The sequence below is a fragment of the Crocodylus siamensis genome, chromosome 4, assembly GCF_052110815.1.
Source record: "Crocodylus siamensis isolate JL-2025a chromosome 4, ASM5211081v1, whole genome shotgun sequence".
Taxonomy (NCBI): domain Eukaryota; kingdom Metazoa; phylum Chordata; order Crocodylia; family Crocodylidae; genus Crocodylus; species Crocodylus siamensis.
Genome location: NC_143398.1, coordinates 25402346 through 25429252, shown reverse-complemented (window position 1 = coordinate 25429252; position 26907 = coordinate 25402346). Strand labels below are relative to the sequence as shown.

Genomic DNA, 26907 nt, shown 5'->3' with positions numbered 1-26907 from the left:
ACCCTATTCTTAAAGAGGTCTTCCCGGAGCCACCCATCCTAGCCTTCAAACAAGTACCGAACCTCGCTAACTTTATCACCAGAAGCAAACTCCTTACAGCCCAGAACACACCAAATGGATTCAGACCATGCCATGACAAGAAATGCAAAACCTGCCAACACATCTCTACCATCCCCACAATTACTACACCCCACAACACAGCCATCAGCATTCCCAGATCTTACAGCTGCACCTCCAGAAATGTAATACATCTCATCCAATACACCAAATGCCCTGATGGAAAACATGTAGGAGAGATGAAACAACAACCGCGCACCAGAATCAATGCACACTGGAAATCTATAAAGACAAGAATACCCAATTACCTCTGGGGGCACATTTCTCACAAGAAAACCACTCTCTCTCCAATCTCTCAATTCTAATCCTCAAAGGTAACTTACAAAACACTTCTCAGAGATGAGCCTATGAACTTCACTTCATCAACCCCCTGGATACAAAAAATCATGGAGTAAATATAGATGGATTTATGACACATTATAACCTGCCTGACATCTGATGCCCCAGGTACCTCTCCACTATTCATCCCCCATCTCCACCCCACCCAGACTGGCTTTCACCCACTGAGTCCTCAGTTTACATCTTCACTGACTGCCTGTCTTCCATGCACACCAGCCCAGCCTCCGGCTTCTTTGCTTTTCATTCTATCCAGGAAGAGCACACACCAACTGCACAAACTTCCTCAGCCTGATGAAGGGCTTTTGAACCCGAAAGCTTGCTTAAATTTTTTTCCCAACAATTTAAGTTGGTCTAATAAAAGATATCAGATTCACCCAAAGAACCTTGTCTGCCTATGTGCTTAGACCAACACAGCTACAACCTACACCCTGGTTGAGTGAAAGCCTTTTTGAAATTTGTGAGGTGACAATCACGGATGTCCTCTTCAGTGCAAATTCGGTGGTATTGGAGGGTTTGCCTGTACATTACAGCTTTCTTGGTTTAGGGTGATTGCTGGTTCTGTGCAGATATGTATGTTGGTCCATGCATTTCTTGTATTTGGTGGTTTGTATTTTACCATTCTGGATAGTGACCATAGTGTCATTGGTGCTGGAGTATTCAAGAGATAGTCTGATGGAGGGGTGATGATTATTGAATTTATGATGAAAACCAATCAGAGATTGCAGGTTTTTGGTCCAAATGATGAAGATGTCATCTATATATTTTAATTACAGCATGGGTGCAGTTCTTAAGGAATTCTTCTTCCAGGTGGCCTGTAAAAAGGTTGGTATATTATGGAGCCATTTTGGTGCCCATAACTGTGCCCATGGTCTGGAGGAAGTGTTGGTTATTGAAAGTGAAGTTGTTGTATATGAGGATGAAGTGTATTAGTTCAGTAATATCTTTAGGTCTGTACTCTGCATTGGATGGCTGATGCATTGCCATCCATGCTGCAGGCAGAATGCAGCACAGATTAATCAGTTGTGATCAAACATGCAGAAACTTCTTGACCTTGACTGTCTTTTCCATATGGGGCATCTGCATGACACATTCTAGAGTCCTTCAACCAGTCCTCCTTCACAGGGGGGAAGACCATTTATTTTGTTTTACCTAGGTTAGCAGGTTAAGGCACTTGTATCATGAGGTTTATTTAATTACAGCCTAGTCAAGATAAGAATCCATTAGATAAAAAAAGAAGGAAAGAATACCAAAATAAAATGGGATGATATGATATGCAAAGAGATAACAGCAATCCTAAACTTTACACCCCAGAAATCACTAACTGCAATGTACCTACTGGCTCAGACCTAACTGGATGTTGTTGCCCACATACTACAAGTTCAAAATTCAAGGCATAGCCAAGCAGCCCTCCCTCTGCCACCTACTGGCAAGGCACTGTAATAGTTGTCTTCTGCACTACACACTTTTCTCTGGGATAGTTACACAGCTGCCCATTCTGGATCCCACTGTAATTTATGTTGGTATACAAAACCAATATAATTTATACTGGTGTAAACTTGTGCTGTGTCGTAGCCTGCAGACAGAAGAGACTCCATAAACACCAAAGCATAGAAACAGGAAGTGAATGAAATCAGAGTACCAAGCTCCAGAGGGAGGTAAAGAAGAGCTGTGGGGGGAATGGACATTCCATCTTGCAAAGGATGTAAAAATCTTCCTTTTGCTGCAAGCAAACCCAAACTTCACAACTGGAGCAAAACTGAACATTTTAAAAGGGTCCACAAAGGGATGTTTTGCTTTTCTTTTCTTTTTTTTTTTGAAAAGGGATTTATTGAAACATTCAATTTCATATAATTAAAATGTTTCATATTGCTTTCAATCTTAATTTTTAACTTGTTTTCAACTCTTAATTTTCTATAATATAAAATGTTAATACTTTAAAATTAAAACATTGAATCCTTTTCTTGTAGAAACAGCAACCCATTTTTGTCAGAATTCTTTCTCCCTGGTATTTTCCTGAAACAAAACTGGTGAAATAGGCCCAATTTTATGAAGTGGTGGAATTTCCATTGGGCTATACATTTTAACAGAATAAATTTCTATTGAACTTTCTGCAGCAACTCTAAGTCCCAAAACAGATGACAGAAGAAGCAGTAGGCTAGACAAGCAGCCTGGGAACGAGCTAACGAGGCATCTTGAGAGGTCAGATGAGAGGTTTGAGAGCTGGAGATCTTGCTGGCAGGATAAAACCAGATGCTATACCACAAAAACCATAGTCAGTTGGTTGCAGGAAGGAGGATAATGTGGATGTTCTCACCTTTTTATCCATGAACTGCACTGGCTAAAAGGCTGGATAAGGAACTGTTTCAATCATTTACTGTAAATACTGAAATCAGTTATGTCTAAGATATTTGCATCATCTGCTATTCCAGTGTAAAGCATCCATTGTAACTTTTAAAGTGTGCACATGGAAATTCAGTGAGTGTTTGGATTACCTGGTTTCTTGGCTCCTGGTATACAATTTGCTACTAGATAGGCAGAGAGGACACTACTACAACTTGTACCATGATATTCTGCAGATGGGATAGTTACATGCAGCCCATCTGATGGTGATGGCTTGGCATTCTCATTTCTCCACTGATGTATCAAAAGAATTCCCTAGTGTTGATAGGCAAAGATAGTTACCCATAGATGCGATGGTGAAATTCCCTGATATCTGAACACTTCTGGCACCCTGTGTTTATTTCTCTTTAACATATGTAGAAGAGGCATGGTCAGACCTTATTGCCTCCATCAGTTGTCCAAGACAGACCATTTCCAGGAGCCCAAATGTAGGCATTTCTTTATAAATCAGGGAATTTACCATCTGTTGTTACATCAGCTTTTGTGATCATGAAACCGCATGCAGGTCTTTTCACAACCATGTTTCATTACATATTCATTCTGCTCTTCCTTCTGTCCTGCATACAAGCAGTGCCTGCAGCTGCTCGCTACCCTTCCTCCTCCCCCTGGCAGCCCCCCACTCCCAGTAGCTTGCTTTGCCATGCACATGGATGGGCAAGGGATGTGGAGCCATCAGGTCACACTTTTCAGCCAAACTCATCCCCTGGTTCCTTCCATGTTCCCAGGGCCAGCAGGATGGGCTGCGAGTGCAAGTGGATATGGTTGCCATCATGTGAGTTGCCAAAGGAACAACTCTGGTGGCCAAAGCAGCTCTACAGAGCAGGGAGGGGGAGGGGGAAGGGGATGGAAGAAGCAGAGCACCATGGGGTGAGGCCCTGCCCACCTTCCATCCCTCACCGGGCACCAGCTACATTCGAGCTCAGTGTTTCTCAACCAGGATGGTGCTAACTTCCAAAAAGTTATGGAGGAGTGCTTTGAGCATAGAAAGGTTTAGAACCACTGACTTAGGGGCAAGATAACTTTCTTTCTGTTACTCATGCTGACTTTGCTGGGGTCCCAGACATATTTTAAAGTCTACAATATTATATAGCTCATTTCAGCATATATTTAGTAAAATGCTACTATTTATTTTGCAGGTGACTTTGATATTACTGTTGTATATTACTATTAGGATAATGCATTATTAATAATATTATTAATAATAAATAACAATAATAATTGTTAAAGGAGTGCATAAGGGCCAACTGAGAATGGGTCTCCATTCTGCTGTACACACTCAGCAGACCACCCAAAGAGCTTGCAATCTAAATATGTATCTTGGAGAAGAATATCTTCGGTTAGATTTACTGCTCACTCTACAGGATGCTTTTCACTAGATTTTTCTGTACTGTGAATTGCAATTTCAATAACATTCTTAAGCAATTAGTAAGTGTGATGCCGAGGACAAAAGTTCCACTAGTGCAGTAAAAGAAGCTGGTTTTGCGTTACCAAATTATTACAGGCTTCTTGGCTAAATAGTATCTAATATTTTACATTTAGCATATTTCAATACATGCAAAATAAGAATTCACTTCCACATAAGGGAGCAGAGGAGTTTGTGTTTGGTAACTGGGCTGAACTTGAACATTTTTATTTGAAATTATTTTTATTATTTAGCAAAATTAAACACATACAGACAGAGGGAATCCACAGATGCCCACTGTCTCTTAAAGGAATAGCATATTTTTGTCTGTCAATAAAAGGAAGATTTTAAAAACAACAGCTAGCACTGCACCCAGGACTGCAACCAAACACATGGGAACAGCCCCAATTGACTTAAAATATATCTGAAGGCAGAACTACATTCAGAGATTTTACTTAAATGGTTATTTTATATGTTTTTTGTTGTTGCTGTATATCTCTATAAGATTGTATTGTTTAGTTTTTCATTAGTGTTACAGTTTCTATGTATACTAGGTGTCACTGTATATATAGAAAGCAAGAATCACTTGTATAAGGTGCTGGTTACTAGATGGTATTATCCTGTTAAAAAGTCTGAAGGCCTTAGATCCAAAAAGATTTATTTAGGCCCAATCTAAGGAATCCGTAAGCTGTCTCAGCTGCCCATCTTGCATCCTTTACCAGCAATATCAGCATACCAGCATTCATTAATAAATAGAGAGCTGTAGTTTTAAGGTGCAAATCTACTTTGCCTTCTATCTTAATAACAAGGCCAGCAGAGGTTGACCTGCTTATATCATATAAAGAGAAATATTTGATTCAAATGTATTATATGTAAACAACTGCTTAAATGTCAGACATATTGCTGTATTTCAGTTAGTTTTCCTTTCAGGAACATAGTTAACTGTGCCCAAATAAACAGTCAGGATTTGGGGTTTCATTCAGATTGACATCTAGAATGCCAGGTGCCTTTCTTAAGATTATTCACAAGCCAAGCACCTTGAATCTGTTAGATTGGACTCACTGGCAAGGCATAGGGGGTGCATGCAGGTGTGCTGCTGGGGGACCCCCCCACCCATTGGCGATGGCCAGTTGGGGCCCCCCTGCCCATCGGCGGTCTGGTGCCCCACCCCAGACTCGGGAGGCACCAGTCGCCCATGCTTGGACTAGAATTTAAAGAGTCTTGTAAATTTAGCACTCAGATATGGGAACCTATAAGATGCTCTATAAATACAATAGATAAGATTCAATTGATTTTTGGCACTTCTACTTCCAGTCTTGGCCAGAAATACAAGAAAAACAGGCTTCCTCCTTCAATTTTGACACTTCGGGTTCTTATACAGGCTGGAAATAGGCGGTACCACAACAACTGTCAAATCATTTCAGAACCTCGAGCAAAATTTCATTTGAGTTGGTTTCTGAAAGTGGGCAAGAACTGGGGAGGAAATGAAGAGCTTTGTTTTATCCAAACCAGTTTGTCTTTCTTTTCTGTCCATTATTTAGGGCCAAAATTTGGCCTACATTGAAGCAGGTGTAATGTGAGCAGGAACCCATATCCAACAACTGCAAACCTTCAGGAAGTTTGAACCCATGTTCAAATCCAACTCTCTCTCCTTGTTTGCTTGTTTTTGTAATGGGCTGAAACAACTCCAGCTTTCCCGAGGCACTGGGGAAGATGGGATCCAAATGCAGGCATTCATTTTGTGGCTTAAAGCTGACTTTCAGCAGTAGGAGGCACCATTCACTCTTCACAGCCTCCCTGGTGTGCCTGAGCCTTGCCTCTGCACTGAGCAGGGACTCTGATGACCTCCAAAAAGCAGGGGGGGTGTTCTGGTCTTGACTTTGCTGACTGTTTCCCACTTGCTCTGAGCATCTTGAGCAAAACAAGGGCAACACCAGCCTTTCCAGCCAGGAGGCCCTGGAGGGGGCCTGTAGCTCTCTATCCCCAGCAGGGAAGGTTCAGGGGTATCTCCCCACAAAAGTGTATGTGCAGGGGGAGACCACGTGTACCCTTTCACTAGCTGGAGGGGGGAAGGTAACAGAATGGAGGAAACTTAGGAAAAAAGGAGGAAAAATGCTGCCAGCCCCTTCTTTCTGTCCTCCCTGCAGGAAGAGGGCAGAGGAGAGGCTGAAGGAGAAGCCAGAAGCCTGCTGGGGGGACCCACTGCTGGGAATGGGGAAAGACACTGAACAAAGGAATGGGATTCCTAATGGACAGGGAACCCAGCGCACAGGAGGGAAGCCTGGAGACACTGGATACTCCTGCCTTCCCATAGGAGGCAGGAGATGAAGCAAGGTCCCCTGGGCAGGAGGCAAGTCCTGAGAGGTCAGCAACTGCAGAGAGACCCATGAGGGGAGACAGTGAAGACATTCTCCATAGGTTGGGAGGTCCCTAAGGAGTAGAGAAGACATAGAGAAAAGGCTTCCCTTGCGGTTGGGGGCAAGAGGGATGAATGAGGGAAGCTGGTGATGAAAGGGGGATAAAAAGGCAGGGAATGCTTAAGTTGCAGCAAGGGAAATTTAGGTTAGATATTAGGAAGAATTTTCTCACTAGGAGGGTAGTAAAACACTGGAACAGGTTACCCAGAGAGGTGTGGAAATCTCCATCCTTGGAGGTTTGGAAGGCCTGGATAGACAAAGCTCTGGCTGGGATGATATACTTGGGGATGGCCCTGCTTTGAGCAGGGGGTTGGACTAGATGACCTCCTGAAGTCCCTTCCAACCCTCATTTTCTATGATTCTCCAGAGGGAGAGGTTGTGAGTGAAGAGAGAGATCCAGAAAGCAAGGGAGAAGGGGAGCAGTCAAGAGAAGTCAGGAGGTGATCTGGAGGGTGATGAGAAAAACGTATGTTAAAATACTTGGGAGAGTGGAGAGAGACAGAAAGCAAAAGCAGAAAAGAGGCAGAACATGTAATCAGGAGGAAAAGACTAAGAGAAAGACACAGGAGAAAAATGTGGAGTGAAAGCTAGCATAGAAAGGAAGAAAAATATCAAGGGGGACACAGTAAGTTACTGTTACTCATTTGTGTATCACCAATAGCACTGTATATGCTGTAAAGACTGCTGTATGTGCAAGATATCAGTCCAGAGAAGTTTACAATTTATGAACAATATGCGAGTGAAGGGAGATGAGAGGCCAGAAAAGCCAGCACAATTGCAAGATGAAGTAGAGTACATAGTTTTGCTTGGATTCCACTCCTCTTTTCCCTCCCATCCCAGTTGAAAAGTTTGATGCCAAAATATTGCCACATGTAGCTGGTTAGATGTTACCATATTTTTTTTGCCTATAACCTGAATCTTTCCCCCAAAAACCAGCTGGTGAAAATTGGGTGCACATACATTTTATGTGAGAAAAATGGATCACCACAGGTCCAGAAATTTGGGAGTGAAGGAGCAGTGGCAGTGTTAGCTGCTGTGGCTCTGGGAAGCACAGTAATTAATGCTGCCACTGCTCCCCTGCCACCAAATTTCTGGACCTGTGGGGAGCCCCCCATGCAGATGAGAGGGCAACACATACTGGATCAGGCCAGTGTGCAGGGTTGGTTCATTGCCAGACCAGGCATGCAGGGTCAGCCCCATTGCATGGCCCAAAGCCAGCATGCTAAGTTGGACCTGGCAAGCGGCTCTGGAGTCAATAGGAGGGAGGCCAACTCAGCGCATAGCCCCAGAGTCAGTGGATGGGGGTCAGCTCAGCATGCAGTCCCAGACTCAGCAAACACAGTCAGACCTGACACATGGCTCCAGAGGCAGCACATGGAGTCAGACTTGGTATGCCAGGTTGGTCCATGAGCCATTTGGTGCATGGGGCTGGCAGCATGCTCTACTTCCTAGCAGCAGCAACTCACTTGCCACAAAAGTTCTTTTCCCTTCAGGCTCCCCTTTGAAAACAAAGAGTGTACTATATACAGGTGCATGTTGCATGCAAGAAAATGCAGTACATAGCAGGAACCTTCCAGATGGGACGGTTGCATGAGCGGCGCATGCCCCTGGCAGCTGGGGGGGCATGGCTGCACTGGCAGCAGCTGGAGCGCAGTCAGTGGCAGCAGAGGGAGCGCAGTGGTGGCAAGTGTGGAGCTCCCACAGATGCTGCTGGCACTGTCGGTGGTGGGAAGTGGAGGGGTGACTACCCACCAGGAGTTGGCGACCACCCGCAGACACCACTGGCAGCATCAGCGGCAGCCAGAGGCGATCGTGGACTGCCTGCAGATGCCGCTGGCGGTGTTTGCAGCAGGATGGAGAGCAGTGACCACCTGCAGGTACCGCTGACAGTGTTGACAGTGCCTTTTTGCAGGGGGTGCACAGCCATGCTCAGGAGGTGCATGTGCATTGTCTTCCACTAGGGGTGCACAGAGGACCCAAGCGGCTGGGAATTAAAAGAGAGAACCTACTTTTTCCGAAATTTTAGAAAGCAAAGCTAGTTTTTTAGTAGCTTTATTGCATTTTTCTATACATGTCTTATGAGAAATGTGTGAAGGTGTTTTTAACAGAGGAAAATTTGGCAAAGTGGCTCCTTATTCAAACATAGACATAAGAGAGCCATCATGTAGGGTGTTTACAAGGGGTTTTGTGTATGTGTGTGTTAATATTTTACAATCCAGAGTACCATATAATCTTTTTCATTTTTTTTCTAGCAAACAGCTGTCACTTCTTTCACTTCTTTTTCTATTTTAACTTGCCCTGACTTGAATGGATGGCTATGAGCCGGCTTCTATATCTTTTTAATTCACCAAGACAATTTAGAACATAGCCACCAGATTGAGTTTAACTGGCTTGAAAAAAATGGTTCATGTATCCATGCTAGCTCTGCTGATCTACCTTAAGCCTTGTATTGTTCTTCACATCTATATTATGTTATCTTAAAATGGTTCAGCTGCAGGACCTTCTGGGCACCTCTCTCAGTACAAGGAAATGGAATCTTATATATGCAAATATCCATGTTTTGTATTCCTCTGAATACCCACGTGATAAAAAAATCCACACATGGTGGTTTTCTACAATAAATATATTTATCTCTCTAGCCCCTGTCCCAAGCCTTCCTGTCACAGTCTTAGTCTGATGAACCACTTGTGTTTTGTCATTTGAGAGTGATGATGAACAATTAGAAGTTTGGGTGTATGATCCACATGGGGTGACATCTTAGGGGATGGATTATATGAGGAGGGAAAGGCCAGTGTTAGTCAGTGAACTTTAGGCAGTTTGCCAGACAGAACAAATGCAGAAAGAGTAGAATTAATAGCCTGGTTCCTGATACGCCTCTTATACAACTCCCTGTCCTCAGACAAGATCAAAGAGTATGTCTACATAGCACAATACAGAGCCATAAAGCTAGCTCGGGCATTTGTAGCAGTCTAGCCAAGGTAACCTAGAGCTCTGTGGGTGCATCTACACATGCAATTAATGCACCTGAATTTTCTTCACAGAAAATTCAGGCTCATTAAAGTGCTCCCAGAAGCACATCTACACGTGCGCCCCTGTCGGGACCAAATTTGCTCCCAACAGGAACAGTTCAGGCTAGGGCTGCTCCTGACCTCCTGCTGCTCTGCCATCTGCAGCAGCCCAGGGGACCTTCAGGTTCCCATGGGTGCCAGCCATGGGCTGGCAGGGGGCACAGGGGCCAGGCCTGGGCTCCGGGGAGCTGGGGAGAGCTGTCCAGGAATGTAGGACAGCTCATAGCAGCACAGAACTCAGGATCATAGCCTGGCTCAGTAGTGCTGGGTTGGGGCCATGTCCCTTGCCCAAGCATGGGAGTAAGCAGTCCTGGGACCAGGGAAGAGACACAGGGGGAAAGCAGCACTGAGACCCAGGGGGAGACACAGTGTGCTCCCCATATATCCCTACTCACAGAACCTGGCCCCAGCCCTGCACTGTTAAGACCCTGTGGCCCTAGGGTAGTGACAGTGCAGAGCCAGGGCCAAAGCCAGGACAGAGCCATGATTCACTCCCTGCACATCCCTGCCCACAGAACCAGCACCTGATGCAAGGGCATGTGGGCAGTGGATCATGGCTCTGCCTCGGGACGAGGACCCTTGTCCCACACTGTCACCGCCCCAAGATCCCAGGGTCTCTCCAGCCCCACATACCTGTCTTGCTCCCAAATGCTACCCCCCCACCAGTCCAAGGCTTCATCTCAGCTGCCTGGCCACATGACCTGTCTGTCCAGGTCCCACCTCCAGTGGTGGGTGCAGCGCAGATGGGCCAGAGTGCCTGGGCAGCAGGACTGGGTCCAGCAGCAGCAGCTGAAGGAGACAGCGCTGCTGGGGCTGCCTGGAAATGGAGTCTGGCCTCCCCACCACAAGCTAGGCAAAATCCCTGCAGGCCAGATTTTGCCCAGTCCTGTGCTACAGCATGCTACAGCCTGAGGTGGAGCAGGGATGACGAACACTAAGAAATCCTCCAAGACAGCCAAATACATTTCAGTGCTGGACCATGTAAGACAGTGTCCTGCAGGGACCTTCCATGCAAGTGGAGACAGTCTTCTTTACTGCCTGCTATGTAACTCTGGATGTGTTGAAGAAAACCAACATAGATCAATGCTTAGGGCATGTGTACACATGATTGTGCTGTGGCCCATGCATTTGTATAAATGGCAAAATGTGCATCCATGCTGAGAAAATGGTGGCGGCACACTTTGGAACTAAAACACATTGAAGGTGTTTTAGTTCAAAAGTGCGCCGCTGCCATTTTCTCAGCACTGACGCACATTTATGCTGTTTATACAAATGCATGCAATACAGCACCAGGCGCACAAGCTTGCGTGCAGAGCAGACTCAATTAATTGAGTCTGCTCTGACCTGCCAGATCTCTGGCACATTGGAGCAGGCAAATGTATGTGCGTGGCAGGGCACTGTTGGTGCCTACTACTTTAAGGGCTGGGTCAGGCATTCAGCAGGTGCCTGATGGTGGCAGTCATTTTGAGACCCTAGGACATAAAGGCTGCAGTCTGTTGCTGCCAGCCAGGCAGAAACATTGCCTAGCTGAGCTGCAGCAGGAACAACCCTGGAGGTAAGGGCAACTGCTTATGGGGATGGATAGGAGGTTCTTGGTCCTGGGCATGACCTAAAACTACACCCTGCTGGGGACGGATGGCTTGGTGGGGCTCCTAGTGGTGTGGGAGCCCCCAGGAAATGCCAGGCCAGTTACCACCCTGGTGAAAAGCGGGTAGGGGTGCTTTAACCCCAGCCCCCACATCCTAGTGGGTAACCTGGCAAGGAGGTCGGCAGGACCAAAGGGGGTCAGAGGGGGGCAAGGTGCCCAGAGCAAATGAGGGGCAAGGAGGCCAGAGTTTGGGAAGGGGTGTGGGGCCCAGCAAGGGGGCATAGAGGCTAGCAAGAGGCAAGGAGCTCAGAGGCTAGGAGCCCTGACTGTGTGTGTGGGGCAAGGAACCCAATGAAAGAGGCCAGAGTTAGGGGCCAGGCTATGGTTACAACATGTGGATGCCATCTTCAAGGCTTGGGCTGCAGTGTAGGGGAGAGCCACAGATAACACCCCCTGGCACTGGTGCAGTAATGGGTAGTCTTCCGCATTATCCCAGCGGTTTATGGAAACAACCAAGTCATGGCCAGGTGAGACTGGGCAGATTGCCCATAGAAACAGATGGGCAGGCCAGCACGAGATCTGGCCCTGAGCTTGCCCCCTGTTACATATGGTGTATAAATGCCTTTAGAGTCTGACAAGGTTCTCTGAAGCACATATGAAGAGGAAGGCTGTTGCAGAAGCAGAAGGTCAGAGCAAGAAACAAGCAACCATGTCCTCAGTCTTTAAAAGGACCACAGAAAGCAGCTTTTCAAGGCAAGAGGTGGTATTTTCCCTCGTGGAATCTTTCACAGCACCAAACATGTCACCGAAGAAACTTGATCACCCTAAGTTAAGGGACTACCTGAACCAAAACATGCCAAACGCTGGCAGTTTTCTGTGTGGCAACAAGCTTCACCAAGACTATCTCCCTGCAGTGATTTCTTCACATGTACAGTCCACAAATGCTGCCTTGACAGAGTATGACTCCTTCTTTATTGTTTCTGATGAAGGTACCAACCTTCAAGATGACAGACAGGGACCTACCTGTGTTTCAAACAGAGCCAGTCCACCTCACATCTGTCAGTTTTTCTACCCTGTCTCAAACCATTCTGAAGGTAATTGTCAGCTCTGGCATAGACTTTGGCAAGATCTTCCATTCCCGTCCAATAACACCATGTACATGTGCAAGACTTTCTCTGATATGCTCTAAGGAATGCTGCCCAACACAGTTCACATCACCTGCAATGCACACATTTTGACATTAGTAAGTGACATCTGATGCATGCAGTTCCCTGATGTGGATAGCCTGGTGTCTTCTTTCAAGAAAGCCTTCAAGCACTGTCCAGGCCATAAGGTCTGGTACAGGGAGTCCATCACCACTCAAAGTGGGGACTTGCATGGCATTGTACTGCTGCGACCAAAGCCTGTGATCACCAGGTGGAATTCATGGTTCATTGTGGTCTGTTACCATGCTAAGCATATGCAGTAATACCAGCAGTTTGGGAGTGAGGAGCTGAAAATCACACCCAGCACACAGTGCATGTTTAATTTTTATGCTCTCTTAGGGTGAGGCAACAGTCAAAATCAAGTGAAATTTGTGGCTGACAATGCCACCTGGTTCATGGAGCTCCTAACCTGGTTTGAAGGCTGGCAGGTTGTGATCCACCACACATACAACAAGCTTATGAATTTCATAAGCTGGGTTGAAGACAGGGCATCACAAGAACTATCAAGCTATCCTCGTGAAAACCAGTGAAGAAGGTTCCAGGCAATACCTGAGAAGCTGAATCAGTACTATAAGTACAACCCACCACTGCCATTGTGGTTCATACCTTCCTTCATGCTGCTTGCATTTTGGACCACAAACAGGTGCCTGTTTCTAAGTTGTGACCCTCCGCTACTGAAAGCAATCCTTGGATGTTAGAAAGAGTGTGCCTGTGAATATGTTGTTTATATGAACTTTATCAAAAAGTGCCAGATAGTTATGCCTGTGCCTGTGTTTTAGGACTCTATGACCAGTTTCCACATCTCTACACCCTAGCAAGATGCTGCTTCATCATTCTCGTGAAGTGAGTGGGGGCTGATCATGCCATGTCAGTATATGGACAAGTGCTCACCCCACAGAGACAGAGACCATCTACAGCAACTGCAGCTGGATACAGCTTGATTGCATTTAATAGCTAGCATGAACTGCCTATCTCAAGATTAGCATTCAGTTTCAGTAAAATCCTTTTTATAATATCCTTTAATAAAGTGTATACAGTTGGTATTAGTTACAATTCATGGTGTGCATAGCTTTATTTTAATAAGATATTTCAGTTTAGAGTTTAATTAAGTCCTTAGATTGCTTAATTATGCATTAATTAATGGCTTCTGTGGGCTTAATCCCCTGATTATGCCAATGGAAGTCATCAAAGGAAACATTGTTAAGCAATTTAAGTGGTGGTTTGGGACCATCAAGCAATCTCTGCAGAAAGGCAGGACTAATGGGCCCCTTGGCCAATCAGAGGCACGGGAGGCAGGGAGGGGTGCTGCATTCAGCCCACAAAAATGGCAGCCAGCCCCTGGATCAGCCTGCAAAATCGGCCATCCGCTTTCTCTAGTTCAGTAGACCCCCTACCTATAAAACGGACTGTGTAAGAACCTAAGAAAAACACATGGGGTGTATCCAGACAAACTCGCACATGCCTGTTGTGGCATCTCAAAGCACAGGTGCACATTGGGAATGAAAAAATGTTCCCCGTGCTGCATATTTGCAGTGCTGACTCTAATGTTGGTACTGAGGAATCCAGGTATCAAAAAAAAAACACCCTGAAAAAAGCAGCGCAGGGCATACTCTTGAAGTGTGCCCTGAAGCAACCAAATGCTGAGTCCTCCAGAAAGACACTCTGGCATCTGGCCAGAGTGTCTCTATGCCTGCCTTGTGCCCCTGCTGCTCCAGAGCACACTGCTGCAACATGCTGGGGCAACAAGGAACAGGGCAAGGCTGCAGTGGTGGATTGACCCAGGCTCTGTCTTGGGTAAGCAGGGATGGGGAGTGGGGGTGCTGTGTGTGGGAGGGAGAGATTATGGGGAGGGCCTGTGGGGGGTGGGACTGCTCAAGAGGGGTGGGTCCCCTTGCACAGTACACAGCTCACCCCGCAACAGCAGCAGCAGCAGCTGTTGGGGCTACTGGCAGAGCCCCAACCTGTGCAACATGCTGCTGTGCTGGCCCAGCCTGCTCGCACACACCTTCGGTCAGAACCAAGCCGCTCCTGCTGTCACCCAGAATACTGGCACCACATACAGGGGCTGCGCACCCTTGCACTGGGCTGGTTCTGACCTGGATGTGCCCTCCCATGCCTTCAGGCCAGACCAGTTCCATGCAGCCAGGACCTGGCCCAGCACGAAGGTGCATGGCCCCTGCGTGCAGTGCTGGGACCTCAGGTGACAGAGGAGTGGCCTCATTCTGGCCGAGAGCGTGAGTAAGCAGGCCAGGCCAGTGTGGTGCCATGTTGCATAAGCGGCGTTGGTTGGGGCTCTAACAATAGCCCCAGTGACCGCAGCTGCTACTGCTGCTGCAGGGTGGGCTGTGTGTCATGTGGGGGGACCCACCCCCCCAAGCAGCTCCCCCACTCCCACAATCCACCCACCAGCCCCACCCCCCAAACCCATGCACAATCCCCATATCCTCTACAAGCCCTACACCTACCCACAAACCCACCCAAGTCCCACAACCCCCACACCCTTCTCCCCCAAACCCCACATCCCCACCACACATCTTACACTCTGCATGCCCAGCCACCAAATGGGATGGGACAAGACCTGCTGGCAGGAGCCGCAACTGCAGGGGTAACTGCCACACTGCGCCCCTGCCCTGTGCCCACACCGGTGCTGGGACATACAGCCCCAGCCGGGAGCGGCGGGGGCCTCCTCATTCCAGAAACCACTTGGGGGATGTGATAAGCTGGGAGGAGGGGTGGAGGTAGCAGCAGGGGTGTGTCTGAAAGAGAGAGATAGATTTCAAGGGTGGGGGAGCAGTCCAGGTAGGAGAGGCCGCCAGAGCCAGGCTTCGAGCCCCACCCCCTTTCCCTTCAGCAGTCTGTGTGGAGGGAGGCTGGCCTGGAAGGGAAGGGGCTTACCCAGTCCAGTCCCTGAGCTCCAGTTGAGGGCATCCCAGGAATGTCATGGGGATTACTGGGGCCTGGGGACTGGCCAGGAAGTAGAACAGCAAGGGCTGGCACTGCTCAGAGCCACAAAACAGTGGGTGGGACAGCAACAGCTGGACTCACGTCCTGGTGCTGGGATGGAGCTACTGCCAGGAGAGAGCTAGTGGGGGCAGGCAGGGGTTGCAGGTCAGGAGTAAGGGGCACCTGGTGGGGCTGTGAGTTGGAAGTGAGGGGCAAGAGTAGGGCAAATACCTGAACCAAGGCCTGATACCCTATTTTCACCAAAAATACCCCAGAATTTTGTACTGTATCAATTATGGATGAGTAATATAGCTACATTAATGTATTATATCGTAAATAGCAATCATACTGATTTGGAAGGACTTCTTTGAGGTGACTTTGCTGGACTTTTTGAAGGGCTCTTGGTTGGATTTTTTGAAGGGTTCTTGGCTGGAGTCTTCTCAGGAGTCTTGGCTGCAAGTTTTTCTGGAGTCTTGTTTGTCTGCTTACTTAAAGAAAGTGTCCAAACAAGGTTGGATAGATGTTCTCCAGCAAGCTAAGCAACACAGCAAACTTGTTTGCTGGCATGGCGTCACATCAGATCAAGCGTTGTAAGCCAAAATTGATGTCATAAAGTTGAAACAGGGTGTCAATTTATAAACGTTGTAAGTCAAGGACTGCCTGTATATCAATAAAACATTGTCCAACTGGTCTCTCTATAAATAGTGGCATTTCATTTTAATAGCAGAACACAGATTTTGGGTATTTTAATAAGAAACACAAATTCTCTCATCAGAGAATTTGCAATTTTTAAACAGGTTACACTAGGATCTCTGCTGGTGAGGCAAGTATTGAAACCCAAGAAGAGGAGCCTGCCCAGGGCCAGCACCGGGGCGCCCAGTTGAAGGCAGATGAGGTAGCTGACCTCACCATTAAGGGCCAAGATAGTTCAAAGAGGGTCACTGCACATCTTCTGGGCGAGAGCTGCCCAGATGGCAGAGTGGGGGCACTGGAAGACATGACAGCAGTGCTGTCCAAAGGCCAACTGTGCAGTCATGGCCCACTGGCTGCTGGCCCAGATATGCAGAAGGCTCTGCTGCAGTGCCCATACCACAGCCCAAGCAGCCGTGCAATCCCAGTCTGGGTCTGGCAGGCATGCAGCTATGGGGCCACAGGTCCAAGACGGGGGATGCTGTTGCAGGTGGCAGTGGGTCACAGCCAGACAGCAGCCTTCTCTGCCATAGGCTGCAGTGGGTAGAGGTGCAGGGGCCACTCTAGGTTAGGGCTGCTTCAGCAGTCCAGCTGGCACAAAGCGCTAGTGGCCCCAGATACCAACTGGCCAGGCCTCAAAAGTTCCTGAGGGCAAGTTGCTAGGACAGATTTTTATACTGCTGAGGCCAGAACAGGTGCTGGCCCCAGGCTCTAGCTCCCCCTGGCTGAAAATCTGGGAGGAGCCGGGCAGGGTCAATTTGCCCCAAGTGGCACAATTTGCTCCATACCAAAGTGCATGTTCATGTATGTGTGCCAAGCCAAAAATCTCTAGCACAGATTTATGCCACTGCTATTTGAGCTGCTGCAAGCACACATGCCTGCATGTGTGGACGCACCCAGGTAGTCTGTCTAAAATATGGCTTTGGACATTGGACTAGAAAGTGTATCTGTTTCACCTCTTTCATACTCGTTGCATAGCTGTTCCTCTTGGGCTGGCAACATATACTGATTCCTGTTTTCCATCTCATGTTTGTGGTCACTGATTCAGTATCCAGCAGCAGTCTGTTTTAGCTTTTCACATCTCACTTTAATGATGTTGTGTGCAGGGATCTGTGGCAGTCTTAGATTTGTTCTCCAAGCAAATGTCTAAGCAAATGTCTGCTTAATCCATTTATCTATCTAGGTTCTCCTATGACAACCATCGCCATGGTATCTGGAATTCCTTCTGAAGTTACGGCATTTATAAATAACTTTCTTGCACTTCTCTTTAAATCAATAGAGACTAGGTTTTGTGGCTGGGGAGGATGCTTCCATTAGAGAAAGGGTGGGTCAGAAAGGTGGGTTTTGCATTTGGCTATGTAGATGCTGAGTTGGCATTCCTGTCTAGTATTTACTTACAAATTGAAAGATGTAGGGTTTGCTTTTTTTTTATTGGAATGTTGTTCACTTTGTGAGTATGGGACACATATTTAACTATTATATAATAGAATAGGTTAGACTGTGCCGTAGAAGCAACTTAGCAGTGGGATTATCAGAGCACATCAAGATTTTTGTGGTGGTTTTTGCATTGTCTCAAGCTTCCCTATCCCTCTCAGCTGAGATGGACCTCAAGTAGGAGCTACAGTACATTTACAGAAAGAAAACCGAAAAATTAAATTCAGGCAGGATATAAATAGAGACCTTAAAGAAAAAAGTTCAGGGAGGTAAAATACATCCAATTGTGTTCCCCAGAAAAATAAGATTGAAGTTCCTATGCTTCCCTTCTGAGAGCTAGCTAGTTTCCCAGTGCTGTCTCTGCATGAGTTCAGTGACTGAACTACAAAGTCCCATGACTCATATTTAGAGTTCCATTCCCACCAGGTGGACACTTGGGCCTCTTCTGTAGCAGATAACCAATATGGCCTCTAAGGAATCATTTCTATCCATACTGGAAGGAGTTGCTGTTGTAGTAAACCCATTCAAAAGTAACATTCTTAGAAATACTAATGAATCTCCTTCTAAACTGCTAAACTTTAATGGTTGTGTTACAAAATGATTGGCTTTACATAGTTCCTTTAAGACATTAAAGGTCATGATATAGCTGTTTCTTTTAATACTTGTACAGATAGTTTGAACTTTCTTACTGCACTTTTATAAAATATTATGTAGACTATGTTTAATTTCTATGTCTATAAATTTTGTAAAATAATACAAACAGGTAAATCTTAACTAGAATCAAAGACCAGAGCATAGAATTGGGCCTTCAAGATTCACCTATACGGATCATTTTACAGAATTCACAGAACCAGAATCTGAACCCATGTCACCGGAGTCCTAGCCTAGAACTACATAAAAGCCTTCTTCCATACCTGATAAATCGATACCTGGATTTAATTTTGCTATACATTTGTTTTACTGGTTTCATTTTGTAGCCATGAAAATTCCAGCAAAGGTGCCAAGTGAAGTCAAAACTTTTAAAATGTCTGTAAAGCAGGAAATATCCCTATAGGGTCATAGTTTAATTATTCGTTTCTCAGTCAAGTCTAATTTATTTGTATTACCATGTTGGTCAGTTATGTTACTATTACAATGTTGAGACTGTTACAGAATAGTTTACTGTTGCTGCTAACACAGGTGTCTACAGGTGTTTGGGCTGAGGACATTTCTACTTTTGTATATTGGGATAATTATTCCATTTGATTATATTTTAAGGAAATTTCCAGGTTAAAGAAATGTCTAAATAAATTTTGGGATATGTTCAATACTTTGTTTCAGCATCTTCCTTAGTATTATCCTGTATACATCATTTCCTGACCTTTGGCTTTTCAATTTTTTTTAATGTCCATGTTGTTACAGACCTAGCCCAGCCTCCCCTCAGGGTAGGATCACCCCTGGCTAAACCATCTCATTCAAGTGTCTTCCTACCATGTTCTTGACAATTTCCAGGGATGGAGATTCCACAACTTATCTGGGCAGCCTGTTCTTCCTAAAGTTCCTCCTAATCTCCAACCTAAATTTCCTCTGTTGTAGTTTGCTTCTAGTCCTGTCTCCTACAGGCACAGAGAAAAGGGTATCTCCATCCTCTTTTATAATCACCCCTCTGATATTTGGGGACTGTTATTACATCCCCCCTCAGTCTTCTCCAGACTAGTCCTAGTTCTTTCAGCCTTTCTTCATATGTCATATTTCCCAGGCCCCTAATCATTTTTTTTTTACTTTTTGTTGAACTCTTTCTAATCTGTCCACATTTTTCTTGAAGCATGGGGCCCCAAATTGGACACAGTACTCTAAATGAGGCCTTAGCAGTGGTGAATAGAGCAAAAGAATCCCTTCCCTTGATTTTTCAGGTGACGCTCCTCTTAATATGATGCAGTATGCTGTTGGCTTTTTTTGCAACAAGAGCACACAGTTAGCTCATATTCAGCTTATAGTTGGCTCATATTCAGCTTATACACCTTCAAGTATAATAACATGTATTTCTAATGATGCATTTTGTGGGAGGAACAAATTCCTTTGTGCATGCCATGGAAGTGATTTGCTCAAAATTGACCTTCCTTGATTGTTGAGGTTTGTTTCTTTCCAGGAAGTAATCAGACATATTGCATCTTCAATTCATGCTAATTTTTCTTTCATATGGTCTGATTTTTGCTTCTGTTAAACCATGGATTGCAGCTCTGCAGTGTGTCATGATAAGCAGCATGTAGATTAGTGCCATGTGTTGAAGTTGGACAGTTCCCTCATAAATTTCTCTTAGTTTATGGCAGCTTGTATCCAACTGTTTTTGTTCCTCCTTTATTTTTAGTTGAAATCTTCCTTTTTTCAGGTTAAGTGCTTAAGAATTGCTTTGCTGCTCTGAGAACTCTGTATCATCTCATAGGGTGTTTGGTCATACATATTTTTCCAGCAACCTTAACTGGGTGTTCAGTGACCAGGATTTACCTGGTTTTCATACCTTTCCTTTGAATCTTGTCCTCAGATGTAGACCTTGAATAACTGGTAGAGGTTTTATGGTGTGATGCTTGTCTGGTGTGACTTGTTTAGCTGGCTGTTGTCTGTCTGACTCCTTTAACTGTTAACATTTATTTTGCATAAGCTTAAATTTATTGTATGATAGTCCAATCTCGCTTATAGCCTTTACTACATGTAAAGCTGTATCTTCTTAAGAGAGTCCAGCTTCCTTTCGTAGTGAGAACACATTGACAAAGGCCTTGACACATACCAAGGACTTTCTTTCCCATTGTGATGACACCAATGTTGAAACCATAAGTGAATTTAAGAGGGGTTTGGTAGGGAAGTACTTCATTTTCAAATACATATTTATTTTCCTTTGTGGAGGTTAAGATTGGTTCATTCCTCATTTCCTGTATGCTTCAAATGTACTTGGATATTTTGATCCATGGCCATGCATGTTGTTTTTTTATGAAATGACATAGGAACATAAGACTAGAAAACACCTTCTGGGTCTTCAATTCTAGATGCCTGCTATTGTAGGCAGCCATGTTAAATAATCCATTTCATAAATTCACCAAGCACCATCTTAAAAGCTAATTGTTTCTTTTGTCACAACTCTTCTACTAGAAACTATCTAGAACCTCACTCTGATAGTTCAAATCTTGTAATTTCCAACCAAAATGTATTCATGGCCAGTTTATACCGATATGTTCTAGTAAGAACCTGGTCTTTTCACTTAAGTAATTCTTCTCCCTTCCTGGTAGTTTTAGGCAGCAAACAAAGCTCCTCTATCTATTCCGGTATGTATTCATCTTTTTTTGAACACAGATGAACTAGTGTCCCAAATGAGGTTTCATGAGGGCCTTGTTCACCGGCACTAGCACTTCCCTACTACCTATTGGAAATACCTCTCTTGATACACCCTCAAATAGCTTTTGCTTGTTTCCCAGGTGCATCAGGTTGGTGGCACTCAGTCATCCTGCGGGCAGCTCATTTTTCTTTGAGACATAACGGGAGACCTGTAAAACATTCCAGCGCCTTTACCCTTTGCTCTTGCTACAGGTCTCGGGGAACGCCGACCAGCCAGCTCTCGCAGCACAGCAGGAAACACTCTCTAAATGCAATCAGAGATTTCAAGTTGGCTTTAAAATATTAAGGATGAGGCTCCTAGATGCCAGCTGCTTCTAGAAAAAAAAGACGTAGTGGATGCCATTTGACAGGGCAGGCGAGGCCAAGGCTCTTTCCTGCAATGTCCACTCTGTTACGGACAAATTACTGCTGGATCTCCTACAACTGAACCTGTCCGCGGCGCTGCCACCACCCTCCCCAAGTGGTGCTGACCCATTTGGAGCCAGCAGCACTGTAAGGTTGATGCTCGCCCAAACCCCCAAGAGAGCCCCTCGCAGGCTCCCAGGAGAGCATGTGAGATGCCTGCAATTCTCCCTATGCCTGATGAAGGGCACTTGTGCCCCAAAGCTTGCAAAGAACAATTTCCCCAACTGTTTTAGTTGGTCTAATAAAAGCTATCCCACCAAAGACGTTGGCCTGCCCATGCCCTTACACCCACAGGCTACCTTCCCCACCCAGCAGGTTTGCCCTCTGGGGTCAGCAACAGCTTCACACGCTGGCTCTGCAAACTCCTCCCAGGGGCACTCCCAAGCCCAGAGCCCACGCGATGGCCGGGAGGGTGCCCGGGGCAGCCCCGGCCCCGCCCCCCCTCAGGTGCGCCCCGCCCCGGCCCGGCGCTACCCGCCCGGCGCTGCTGAGGGCAGTGGCTTCGCGGCGCGCGGCGCGCAGGCGCGGCGCATGCGCGCGGGGGGCCGGGGAGCCCGATCTGATAGGGAGCAGGGGCTGACACTACCCCCGTGTGGGCGGCGGAACGTCCCGAGGATGACGTGCGGCGTTCTCGAATCCCGTGCCTCGCTCGCCCGCTCGCCGCTGCCGGAGGAAACGGGGAAAAGCAACAAGGAGGCAGGAGCCGGAGCGGCGCCATGGCGGCCCTGGAGCGGCCCGTGCCCAGCCCCGAGGCGTTCCTGGGCCAGCCCTGGGCCGCCTGGGTCCGCGAGGCCGCCCCCCCGCACGCGCACGGCGCCGCCCCCCCGCACAGTAAGGGCACCGCCGCGCGCGGCCACCGGCCGGGTCCCCGCAGCGCAGCGCAGCGCACGCCCGGCCCAGGCGGCCGCGGCCCCTGCCCCCGGGGGCCCCGCCCCGCCCGGGGATGCGGCGCCGGGCGGGACTGGGATGCTGCTGGCGGACGGGGGCGGGGGCCCTGCTCGGGCTGGTGCTGGTGCTGTGCTGTGGCGGGGCTCCCCAAACGCGTCCCCTCCTCTCGTGACTCTCCACTTGGCTTCCCCTCTGCAGGTGTCGACGTAGAGGAGCCTGGAAAAGAGGGTGGGAAAAGCCGCGAGGTGATGAGGCTTAATAAAGAAGGTAAGTGCAGCGCCCCTGCCTCGCCCCACCTGTCTGGTCCTCCCCGGCGGCTCAGCCTCAGCCAGGGGTTGTTGGGCCGGATGCCTCCCGTGCAGCAGGTCAGAAGAGGACGTGGGGGAAGAAATGCCAAAGCTCGTGCTGGATGGGGGTCTGGCATGGACTTTTTCAGGGGCAGGCCCTCCGCAGAGGGCAGTGGGGGTGGGTGCGCGGACACACGGTGCGAGCCGTGTAGCGGGTTTTTGGTGTGCTTTGAGCTGCCCAGTGAAGCGCGGGGGCCACTTGCCAGTGTTGGAGGTGGAGGTATGCATATATATTTATTTATAGCTATAGAAATACATATTTTTGCAAAAAAAAACCAGGACGCCATCGCTCCGCACTAGCTTCTGAAGTAGAAACGTGGTGCGGGCTGTGAACGGGGCATCAGGCGACTTGAGGTGAAAGTTACCCTCCGTACAGCAGTGGCCATGTTGGATTTCTTTCTAGGTTTTGTCTACTTTTATGTTTTATTTTTATTTTTTTTGGCACAACCCTTCCCTCATTTCAGTGTGGAAGAGACACACATGTGCAGCACTGCACATTTAACACCTTCACCTCATTAGCAGCCACTGCTGGAAAGACGCCAGTAAGGAGCAGGCTTTGCGTGCTGCAAAAATGAGCGTGTGATAATATTTAAATCGGCTCACATTTGACCGAGTTGTGCTCGGTTTTAGGCAGTCGTGCGGTGAGTGTGATTACGCGGAGTTGTGCGGCCGATTCCTGATCACAGCTAATTTGAGTAATCCTTAGTACTGAAAAACAGGCCACATCAATCGCGTGAAGAAAATTTAGGCGTAAGGCTGTCATTTAAAATATTACGTTTTCTGGTTTCATGAGTATGAACACACAGATAAATCCCAACCTACTCGCATGTGCAAATATGCTATCTTTAACAGGAGACCATAAGTTTGTAAGCAAAGCACCTTACATGGGGGATAGTAAGGACTGAAAAAGACAGATTTGTTTGTGACGTTATTTACTAAGATGAAGCTTGTGTGATGAAATTCATGAACCAGCATTTTGGAAATGTTTGTGTGTGGCTGCAAATTGAGGAAGCTGTGCTGGTCTGTGTTGGTTTGAATGAGGTTTTACAAAGTTTTAGCCTAACTGACACCAAAATATTTTTGTGAAATTGGTTCATAAAGGACAAGCCCGTAGTCGTAAAACTTTTATGATAACATACTTAAGTTGAGAGAGATCCCATTTTTTATACTGGATACTTAAGTATTATAATAACAGTTTTTTAGAATATATATCATGGCATTATGTGAACTAGACTTTTACCGTGTTGTCAATGTCACTGTATTCATGCTAATGTCAATGAATGCGGGTGACTTAAATAAAAGGTAAAGAAAATGTTTCTTTTCAAGATCATTCTTGAATGGAAAAAAAATCTGGTATTCATTAAATGAAAAGACTATCAAGAATGTGTGGAATACTTCAGTGACATTTTTTATTAACATAATTTTAAAATTCATATTTAGATAAACTCCTTAGCCAAACACATATGATGGCACCTGAATAGAGGTTTGTAAAGTTTGGCAAAAATTCAAGGGGCTCATAGCTCAAAAAACTTTGACTTGTACTCTTTCTTGATTTTATAAAGAAGACTTTTGCTCTTTGACCTTATCTTCTATAAAAAGTTTGCTTTGAGATTATATCCCCTCTTGGAAGAGCTCAAATGGCAAATCCATGGTTCAAGAACTTGGCTTCTAGTCATAAGTATCCTCTGTTCAGTGCAACATGCAAATAGCTTAGTTCTTTAGAATACAGCTCACAACCTATATAGAATTAATCTTTTTCTTTTTCATCATCTGCAGCTGTGTCTTATGGACTACTAGGGTAGTTTAGTTTTTTTGTTTTGTTTTCACATATATGCCATCCAGTAAAACACATTACCAAGTATGAAATGAAGGTCTTAAACTTTGTTACCGAAATAGTAGTAGCTGAAAGGTATAACGTATTAATAGCATTTACACGGTAGTACAGTAAAATGCCGTTATTGTCTCTAATCAACCCCAGTTACATTTAAAAATAGAACACTTTAGAAATCTCTCACTGCTTCCAGATAGGAACTTGATTTGGGCATCTTTTGAAAGCATTTTCAACCTGCTTGAATACATTAGCATGTGTTGAAATACTTGTGCCTTATTCATTAAGATAATATAATTTTAATGCCCCACCCATCACTATCACTTTATTTCCATTGTAAATCGTGAATTGGCTTGTGCTGCTCTTGTTCTTCAGGATTCTTTGTACTTTTATTAACAAGAGTCTGATATGTAGAATGTACTGCACACATGTTTGTAATGGTACTTGGGAATGTAATATGATGTCAGATATGCTTGTCTTCTGTGGTTTTGAAAGTGCTGTTTGACTACGACCAGGAGTTGTGAATCTAAAGGTCTTCAGTTCAAACCCCAACTCATTTTTGTTTGACCTGTTACTGTTGACATCCATGTCTTCTGATGTCCCTGCTATGTTTGTTCTTTCTGACCATTTGTGAGGTTACTAGCATGTACATTTGTGGACAGAGGATTTCAAATGCAAATACCAGTGTTCATAGAAAATAAAAATGTGGATGCATGCAGATTTACCAAAAGAACATATTTGCTCATGTGATCAGGAAGCAGAAGCAGGATCATGTGACACTTCTGACAAATCATAACTAAAATAGTGACTGTCAAAGAAGTGGAGGACTGTCTGGGATTTGTATGCGTAGTAAGAGATTGAATAACAAATTTGAGAAAATGAAGATTTACTGGTGGGTAGTTTGTGTACAATATGCTAAATTCATTGCATAAATTATTCATTGTGACACAGTCACTAAGCTATAATTATGTGAGTATGAAGGTGATACTGAAGGATAACCTTATCCACCATAACCCGTAATTGATTTCAGATATATTGTGCAAACACACCAAATATCTTTATTTCTTATTATCTTTCTTATACAAATACACATTGTATAAAATGGGAACATGGTGGGTTTTTTTTAACGCACAGAAATCTTCTTAAAAATGAAAAATATACAGATTGGTAAACAATGTGCATGTTTTTGTACTGAATTATTTTTAGGTAAGTATTGGCTGCATGGAGCTAAAAGACATTTTGTGTTGACTTCAACAGCATTACATCAGGGATGACTTTGATCCATCATGCCCAGATCTATAAGTGGTGCTCTCTGCACAGAAGCTATGTTCCATGGTCCTCCATTCAGAACTGCAATGATTAATGTTGATGCCATAATCAACATGTACATCCTTACTTCAACAGGTTCTAATATTCCAGCTTGAAGCCTGGGATGTTTGCATTTTGTCTTACATTATGCTTTCCCTACTAGTTTCTGACTCAATGGGGTATATTATTTTAGCATATTATGCATATGTTTTTCATTATAGCAAACCGAATTGTATTCTGTTACATTAAAACTTGGGGTTACCTGGATTGATATACTACCACATGCTCAGTCTTTGGGCTCTGATTATGTGACTTCACTTGCATACTGGCTCCTGGAAAGGCAGGGAAGGGTTATCCAAGGGAAAGATTAAATGGGCTGCATGATTACAAATATCCAGAATTTTTCCCCTTTGCCTTCCTGCATCTTAAAGCCATCTTCAGTGAAGAGCTACAGGAGCAGCAGAATAAAAATTGTAGAAGATGCATCAGTTTTACTTTCAGCATTTTTTATGTGTAGGAAAATAAACTGATGATTCTGTTGGAAATAGATAGGATGAGATTTTATCATTCTTGGAAGAGAAGGAAAGGAAAAAGTAGGGAGATGGCAAAAAACATGTTCAGCGGGAAGGGGAATGCAGAATATAGCTGTCTGTGAAGGGGCAAAAGGGGGAAAAATACATGAGGGGAAGGGGCAAAAATATGTATAAAAATTACATGGGGAGAAGACGCTATCTAACAGCCACCAGTTTTATTTTATGGCAATATCAAATAAAATAATGCTCACAAATGTGTGTGTATTATTATTAGTGCCTGCACATTTAGTAAGTCAGTTGTGGTAGGTGCTGTACAATGCAATGTTATAGAAGGTGTCAAGAAGAACTGCTTTTTCTCAGTATGATATTAGGGATATGTGGGACTAAGAATGTTATCTAGTTTTGATTATTTCTGGTCCCATTATGAATATTTCTCTTTCTGGTGAAACTGATCATGGGGCTGAATTGTCCATATTATGATGTTATATGCCTGAATTTCTTAGGGTGGTATTTATTTATTTATTTTTTGGACCAACTATGTACTTGGGATAAAGTTAGACAAACTTTTGAATGCAAGACTTCCATTACAGATGCAACATCACTCTTATGCTACTGTTAAATACCTGATC

The 26907-nt window shown here is 45.4% G+C and overlaps 2 protein-coding genes across 4 annotated transcripts in view; one reads left to right on the top strand and one right to left on the bottom strand.

Annotated features, from left to right (window-relative positions):
* The window catches only part of CDHR3 (cadherin related family member 3), a 114990-nt gene extending 92898 nt beyond the window's left edge, over positions 1-22092 (bottom strand). Inside the window, exon 1 of the mRNA XM_090041057.1 lies at positions 21849-22092. Within this exon, the coding sequence (XP_089897183.1) occupies positions 21849-22092 (244 nt within the window). The remainder of the gene's footprint in view (positions 1-21848) is intronic.
* Positions 21929-26907, top strand: part of ATXN7L1 (ataxin 7 like 1) — a 195793-nt gene continuing 190814 nt past the window's right edge. For 2 of the 3 annotated variants that reach the window (XM_090042020.1, XM_090042019.1), the window contains exons 1-2: positions 21929-22205; positions 22461-22529. In XM_090042020.1, coding sequence (XP_089898146.1) covers positions 22091-22205; positions 22461-22529 — 184 coding nt within the window. In that variant the 5' untranslated portion in view covers positions 21929-22090. Of the gene's footprint in view, positions 22206-22460; positions 22530-26907 lie in introns of those variants that run through there. The other variant, XM_090042021.1, reaches the window with a different exon arrangement.